General features: G+C 45.6%; 2 protein-coding genes across 2 annotated transcripts; both read left to right on the top strand.

Moving 5' to 3' along the window:
- The first annotated feature begins 284 nt into the window (after positions 1 to 284).
- On the top strand, positions 285 to 1,770 carry LOC119307187 (acyl-coenzyme A thioesterase 13-like). The gene is made up of 3 exons (XM_037583280.1): positions 285 to 543; positions 837 to 980; positions 1,498 to 1,770. Exons 1-3 carry the CDS (start codon positions 343 to 345, stop codon positions 1,636 to 1,638), a joined length of 486 nt encoding a protein of 161 aa, XP_037439177.1. The 5' UTR covers positions 285 to 342; the 3' UTR covers positions 1,639 to 1,770.
- Positions 1,771 to 2,221: 451 nt separating this feature from the next.
- On the top strand, positions 2,222 to 4,483 carry LOC119307186 (F-box/FBD/LRR-repeat protein At1g13570-like). The gene is made up of 4 exons (XM_037583279.1): positions 2,222 to 2,763; positions 2,845 to 3,708; positions 3,787 to 3,936; positions 4,039 to 4,483. Exons 1-4 carry the CDS (start codon positions 2,650 to 2,652, stop codon positions 4,357 to 4,359), a joined length of 1,449 nt encoding a protein of 482 aa, XP_037439176.1. The 5' UTR covers positions 2,222 to 2,649; the 3' UTR covers positions 4,360 to 4,483.
- The last annotated feature ends 2,964 nt before the right edge of the window (positions 4,484 to 7,447 follow it).

Genomic DNA, 7,447 nt, shown 5'->3' with positions numbered 1-7,447 from the left:
CTAGCCCACCAGTGTTCAAGTCCTGGTGCTCGCATTTATTCTGGATTTATTTCAGGATTTCCGGCGATACATTTTCAGTGGGAGGAGACGTTTCCGTCGACTACGAGGTGCCTATGGTGACTTCGTAAAATTTCAAGATGATATACTCTCTCGGAGGTGCTAGAGTGTGCATGTGTGCGTTCATAAGGATAAGTGTACGTGCGTTTATACGAGCGCTTGCGTCTGTATTGTGTAAAGAAAAATCTTTTGCCTCCTTTAAAATAAATAAATAAACAAGTGTCGTAAGCGGAATTGGGGAAGGGAACGCAATTCCGGATCCGTTCCTCTTTCTCGGACCGGCCGATGGCGTCGGCGTCGGCGTCGGCGGCTATGGAGAAGGCTCGGCAGCTGCTGGAGGAGGCGGCGGCCGAGTCGCTGCCGACGGAGCAGGTGGACGCGCTGCCCTCGGGGTTCTACGACGCCTTCGTGCTCTGCGGCATCCGCGTCCACGCAGTCGAGCCCGGCCGCCTCCTCTGCCACTTCACCGTCCCCGCCCGCCTCCTCGTGAGCCCTCCCTCCCTCCCACCTCCGGCAGCCAGATCTACCTGCCCCCTTCCCTCTCCTGCTCAGTTGCTGCTCGAATCTTGCTAATTATCGCACTAGCCCAAGTATAATTTAATTTTCTCCATCTATACTATTGTAGTAGCATTCAATCAGAAAATTACCTTTCTACTGTAGCTGAGGAACTTAATTTCAGAATAGCCATCGTTCCATCATTTCAATTGTTAACTGGAATACAAGCTTGGAGCAGCTTGTTATATTGCGTTTTGATGATGGTTGTGTTTGTTGTTGAGCAGAACTCGGGCAACTTCCTGCACGGCGGCGCCACCGCGTCGCTGGTTGACTTGGTGGGTACTGCTGTCTTCTACACGGCCGGGGCACAGACCAGGGGCTCACCACTTGAGATGAATATCTCCTACCTGGATGCTGCATTCTCGGATGTGAGTGGCTTTCTCGCCGAATTTAATTGATCTCTTAGCGTCATCGATTTACATGGGATGTCTTCTTGTACTTCCTAGTTATAACTTATAATCCCCATGGCCCAACTACCACATGGAATTTGAAGCTATTATTACCCAACTCTGAAAGTAAATTTACAGTGAAATGAGCTCATAAAGTTACATTATCAGGGAGCCAATAATCTGTACATCACATAATTGTACTCCACTCTGCTAGCACCAGGTAGAGATGCCACTGAACACAATAAATCATTGTTCACGCAGCAAATTTCGTGTCACTTACCAGTTTTGGTGTATCGAGATTCGTTTGGTTTGTAAATTTTGTTAAGAATGCTCTAGTGCTTAACCAAGTTGTGCTAGTTGTTGTTTCTGTATTCCGAAGTGCATGGATGACCATGTCAATCTTGACGCATTAGTTGAGCTGTTGGAATACCATGATTCACTTCTGAAGTTCTTGTGATTGTACAGTAACTATGAAATCATATGTTGCCATTTGCAGGAAGAGATTGATATCGAGGCGAAGGTTCTGCGTGCTGGAAAAGCAGTAGGAGTGGCCACTGTGGAACTGAAGAAGAAATCCGGCAAAATCATCGCTCAAGCCCGCTATTCCAAGTATCTTGGCGCATCTAGTAAACTGTGAAGCTGTCCTTGCAATATTGTAAGCTGTAAGCCTGTAATTGCTCTTGTGTAATTACTTGGCAACCATAATGTAATGGAATAATGTTGTCTTGAAATGGGAAATATGGAAATTAGTTGAGGAGTTTGCTACATACTACAGTGAACTTTGCATGTTTTATGACAGAGTTGAAATATAAATACATTGATTTATGCATCCCAAAACAGCAATGCCGCCCGGCAAATGTACCATGAACATGAATAAGTCTGACTACCAAAGGCTGAAGACAAAGACTTAAGAGGATCAAAGGCTAATTGATTTATAACTAGATAAAATATTGAATGCTAGGAAATGAAATAAGATGATTTCCATAACTTTGAGCCAGGTGTGAGTTTCTATGACATTCTGATGTCCCAAGGCATCTTTCTCAAATCGATGGCTCCTAGTATATCTAACATTTGGGGGACCCCGCAAAGCGTGCGGCGAGCGGACTCCTCCTCCTCCTGTTGTGCTCCCTGTTGTTGCTGACCTGTTGTTGCTGCAATTGACGTTGGGAGAGGAGTTAGGTGGCCGGAGTCGAGGAAGAGGAAGGAGGGAAGGAATTAGGCGCACGCGCGAGGATGCGGACTGGTTCGCCAGAGTCATAATCGTAGGCGCCGTCGATTTCCGAATCCTCAAAGGAAACAATTTCGTAGCGTTTTTCCTCCGTCCCTGCGTTTCTACGTGGGCGCCTTCTCGTCGCTGCCCGTCCACTTTCGACCTTGAGAACAGGATAATAAACCCACCTAGGCGCCGTCGCCGCTCGCCGCTCGTCGCCTCTCCGGCCCACCCACCTCCCGTCAGTAGTCTTGGTCCTAATAATCCTCAAAGGAAACAATATTGTGGGTTGCTCGCCCCAGATCTCTGCCTCTAGTTTCAGAGAAAATTCACACAGACTTACTGATTCTAGTTTCAGAGAAAATTCAGTTTACGCATACTTACAATTCATCTTGTTCTCTATCCTCTTGTTCGTCCAATGTTCTTTTCAGCACTGGAATGGGGAACTATCTGACGAGTAGAATAACGGCAGAGAAGCATGCCCATGTTAAGCAGCAGACATCCAAGAATCGCAATGGAAGGCCTGGCCTTAAATTTCATGACCTTCCAGAGGTATGTTAGTTTTGCCTTTCGACTTGACCCTCAGGGTAAATTGATTTCTCTACTTAAACTTGTCTTCTCCTTTTGCTCAAGGATGTACTGTGCACAATTTTATCCAAATTACCTGCAAAAGAGGCTGTCCGGACCAGTGTTTTGTCGACTGACTGGAGATGTACATGGACAGCTTGCCCCAGACTAAGCTTTGGTGTCGATGATGTAAGTACGAATGCGAAAAGGAAACACCAGCACACCCAGATGTTCATCGACCGTGTTAATGCGGTTTTGACCAAGCACAGCGGCAGGGCTGTTGACCAACTTGAGATTAAATTTATATTCGAGACCAAGCTTGTCGATCACCTCAATAATTGGATTAGATTTGCTATGTCAGCCCACACAAAGAGTCTAGCTTTTGATTTGGCGCCACCGGACAATTTTCCCAAATATGGGGATCATTACAGATTCCCATTTGAACAATTTACAGACAACAAAAGTGTATCCTGTCTAGCGTGTCTTCAACTCAGCTTTGTATGTTTCGAACCACCTCCTGCCAATTTCATAGGTTTCCCAAACCTAAGAAAGCTTCATCTCCATGTACTCAAGACCACTAGGCAGGATCTCGAGAGTATCTTGAGCAGTTGTGTTAATCTTGAATGGCTGAGCTTACTCAGATGCCATCTCAAGGATCAAATGAAGGTGGTTCGGCGGCCATTGTCCCACCTGCGCTACTTGAAAGTCGTGCACTGTGATATAACCAAGATAGAGTTCAATGCTCCAATGCTCTCCACCTTTGTTTATGATGGACCATACATACCTATTACCCTCCATCATGCTGCGAAGCTGGAAAATGCAACAATTAGGTTCCTCGGCGCAGTTTTTCAGCATTGTATCGCGTCACTCCTCAATGGGCTACCAGATGTACACAACCTGACACTGCATCTTGGAATGCAAGAGCTTGAGGTATTTTATTACTGGGACAATTTTCTAGTTATGGCAGTCACGTAATCTTGCAATAACCTTTGTTGTTTTATCTTTCAGGCCCGGTGGATGTTAAATAGCCCTCGTGTGTTTTCTCACCTCAGGCATGTGCAAATACTGTTGATTATACATTATGAAGAATATGACAAAATCCTCTACTTAGTTTCCTTTTTAAGGGTTGCTCCGTTCATTGAAAAGTTGGAAGTACATGTGAGTAATGCTCTCAATAGTTCCCCCCCTTTGTCAGCCATTATTTTCAGTTTGCATGTAGGTGGTAGCAAGAAATCCTACTAATCTTGATGAATTTTGCAGTTTCATGACATTGGCACTTTGTGGTTTGCAACCGATGGACCTTTGAGACAAGAAATGCCGCCGTGTGAAGATAAATTAGTTAATCTGAAGGACGTTCGAGTTACAGGATTCAGAGGGGCACGCGGCCAAGCTGAATTCCTTATGCACGTGGTTGAGAATGCTCCTGCAATAGAGGTCGTGACTGTAGATACAGCTCAAAGGCTAACTGATGCTTGGGATCCAGATGAACCAATCCCTAGACTAGATAGTGCTGCTCTTGATATGGTTAGAGCTCCTCTCCTTAAGACACTCCCACCGAATGCAAAAGTTTCACTTATTTAAGGCTGACTTGCATCTGTTGTAAATCTGGCATGTAATTTCTCTTTGATTGTTAAATTAGTTATCATCCATCAATGTAAAGCTGAGAGCAGCGATGACTTACACTTTTACGACCCTCAATGATCAATGTAAATACTGAGGACCATGTTTATCTTGGTACTCATACTAAAATGGCCGTATGCATCCCTGGTTGGTGCAGAGGCCGGGAAGTGAAAATCTCTCCCATATTTTAGGTCGTCCCCGCGTAGCTAACCTTTTTGTTGAAAACAGCCCCCGCGTCGTCCCCGCTAGGGCGGCTCGGGCGGCTCCCTACCCAGCCGCCGGGGGCGTATACTCCTTCCTCCCCACCCTCCGCCGCCACCGGGGGACGCCGCCGGTCTAAGCCCGGGGGCCGACGGCGGTGGCGGAGGACATCATCTCTCTCCCGTGGATATGGGGTTGTGCGGATCCCCGAATCGTGTCTCAGATCCGATCAGCAACGGCGATGGCTGCGGCGTGGCGGCGTCGGAGGCGGCGCGGGCTGCGGACGCGGCGACCAGCCCTGTTCGGGCGGCGGCGGCACTGCGGTCGGCGACGGCGGCGGCGCACCATCTGCCTTTGGATCGGCGGCGGCGGCGTGGAGGGCCTGGTGGTCGCGTAGGCGGCACCTCCGTCAGATCTGTTCTGACTGGTGCAGTCGACGATGGTGGTCATCTCTTCCGTCAGAGGTGATCGGCCTGCGGCTGGGTGATCGGATCTCGAGATCCGTCAGCTAGTCCCGGCTACGAGTCGGGGAGACATAGTTGCCGGTGAAAACCGAGCCGTTGGCGGGCGATGGCGGCGTTTTGCGTCGTTACCTTGATGAAGGCATCGTCGTGTAACTGTTGTCAACCCACTCGTGCTGCTTCGGGGGAAACCCTAGGATCTGGCCTTCCAGATCGGACGATGGCGGTACTACGGTGCCGTCTCTCTCTTGGGAGCATCGTTTGTGGAGCAGCGCTGGAAGACAGAGGCGGGAGGTGGAGCGGCTTCGTCTTGCACGGAGCTTCGGTGGAGCTGTCAAGTAATGCCTGACCGACAGGTGCTACGCTGAGTCATGCCTGGTCGGCAGGTGCTACGCACGACAGATCTTCCAAAGACTTCAAGCTGTGTCGGCTTGTGGTACTTGGCAGCATGGTGCTGAGGTGTATCAGCGGCGACCGCGACGTGCTCAACTGTTTGCGCGCAGGGAGGAGGTACCGTTGGGCGCCATGGTGGCGTCGACGATAGCTAGACCGAGCAAGGTTGATGCATCAGTACAGTTCTGAAGATGGAGCGGTGGCAGTTGGCGGCGGCGGCCTCTGAGAGCACGCCGGACCGGCGAGACCCATGCCCGGCAGGCGTCCTGGATGGGTCCTCAGGTCTTAGATGTTAGGTTTGGCTGCGATGTCTGTTTGGTATTAGGCCCAGACTATCTGCGCCCCTTCATCAACTGGATAGGTGTAGCGACAGTTTGTTGCTTAGATGGCGGCTTTAGTCTTACTGTTGTATTACTTTGTAAGGTCTTGTGAGAATAATTAATAAAGTGGCCGTATGCATCGCCCAGATGCAGAGGCCGGAGGTCATCCTCCTTTTCAAAAAAAAGAAAAAATGATGCTTGTTTTCTCTACTGTTTCTGCATCTACTCCGTTGATTCGTTTCAGGATACTTAGGGGAAATAGCACTAGGAGAGAAGAACTACAGCTACGAGTTTTTGGCTAGGAAGTTCCCGCCACAGCTCATATGGCAGAGAGTAATGAGTTTTGAAGACTATGCAAAAAAAAATAAAGAGTTTTTAAAAGCCTGATTTTTAAATTTTGGCAAATCAACTTTTTCCACTGTTTGTAGCCCAGTTCTACATGGCTTTTCTCTGGTTTTTATGCTTTTCTGTTTTCCTTTTCTTTTTTTCTTTCGCAGTTTTTGGTTATTCTGTTTTCTTCCTTTTTTTCCTTCTTGTTTCGTTTTTCCTTGGTTTTCTTTGTTACTTTCTTGGTTTTTTATTTTTTTTCTTTGGTTTTCACCAAATTTATATGTTTTTTTCGGCCTTTTACTTTTTTCAACAAATGTCTATATTTTTAGTATGCATATTACATTTTTTCATATATGTTAGGAACATTATTTACACATGTTTAACATTTTCAAATACAAGACTTACATATTTTTTATATATGTTTCAACGCCTGCTTTTTCCATAAACCTTGTACATTTTTATATACATATAAAACATTCTTTTAATGTTTCACATTTTTAACACATATTTATTTTATCCAAAAAAACAAGTTTTGAACATTTTGTCAAATGCAGGTGAAGCATTTTTTTAAATACACATTGGAAAAAAATAGCAAACCCACATTTTCTGAACTATGCAATATTGTTTTGAAAATGTCACGAACACATTTTTAAAACTTGTGAAATTTTCTTAACGTACATTTTTTATCTATGAATATTTTTAAAAATATGTGATATTTTTTTACAATGTATGGGCATTTTTTTGAATATCACATACTTTTTCTTAATTGACATTGCACATTTTTCATATACATTACAAACATATTTCTATACACATGTTACATTTTTCAACTACAAAATTCAAAATTTTCAAATTGTAAGTGAATTGTATATATTTTGAAATATAAAAAAGTAAGAGAATAAGCAAAAATGTGAATAGGAAACGGTAAAAAACAACAAAACAAATAACATGACATCAGCATGATAATGTGACGCGGTTACTGGGCTGGTCCAATACGAGCTCCCTCCAGGCAAGCCATGGTAGGCCTCGCAGCAAGCAGCACATAGTCGTACCCCTTTCTTTTGACGTTTGGTTCGACAAATAAATACTTCATTTTAAAGTTAAAACTTTGTAGAAACTTGAGAAGGAAAATTTAAAAGCCGGCAAGTGACACTTCGAGACCGGTCGTTCCCAGCCTAGGGTGTGATAGCTTCAGCTAGTAAAGAGATATTAATTAAGTCTGTTGCACAGGCTATTCCCATAGACTCTATGGCTTGTTACAAGTTACCACAGGAACTTTGTCGGCATATTATATCTCTCATCGGGAATTTTGGGTGGGGCAACACGCGCGCGCGCGTGCACACA

The sequence above is a fragment of the Triticum dicoccoides genome, chromosome 5B, assembly GCF_002162155.2.
Source record: "Triticum dicoccoides isolate Atlit2015 ecotype Zavitan chromosome 5B, WEW_v2.0, whole genome shotgun sequence".
Lineage (NCBI taxonomy): Eukaryota > Viridiplantae > Streptophyta > Magnoliopsida > Poales > Poaceae > Triticum > Triticum dicoccoides.
This window is presented reverse-complemented; position numbering and strand designations above follow the sequence as displayed.

Bases quoted from the DNA above. Each gene is read 5' to 3' on its own strand.
- LOC119307186 (XM_037583279.1), top strand. From the start codon at position 2,650: ATGGGGAACTATCTGACGAGTAGAATAACGGCAGAGAAGCATGCCCAT. The intron at 2,764-2,844 runs GTATGTTAGTTT...CTTTTGCTCAAG, and splicing joins AATTTCATGACCTTCCAGAG to GATGTACTGTGCACAATTTT. The intron at 3,709-3,786 runs GTATTTTATTAC...TTTATCTTTCAG, and splicing joins TTGGAATGCAAGAGCTTGAG to GCCCGGTGGATGTTAAATAG.
- LOC119307187 (XM_037583280.1), top strand. From the start codon at position 343: ATGGCGTCGGCGTCGGCGTCGGCGGCTATGGAGAAGGCTCGGCAGCTG. The intron at 544-836 runs GTGAGCCCTCCC...GTTGTTGAGCAG, and splicing joins CCGTCCCCGCCCGCCTCCTC to AACTCGGGCAACTTCCTGCA. The intron at 981-1,497 runs GTGAGTGGCTTT...TGCCATTTGCAG, and splicing joins TGGATGCTGCATTCTCGGAT to GAAGAGATTGATATCGAGGC.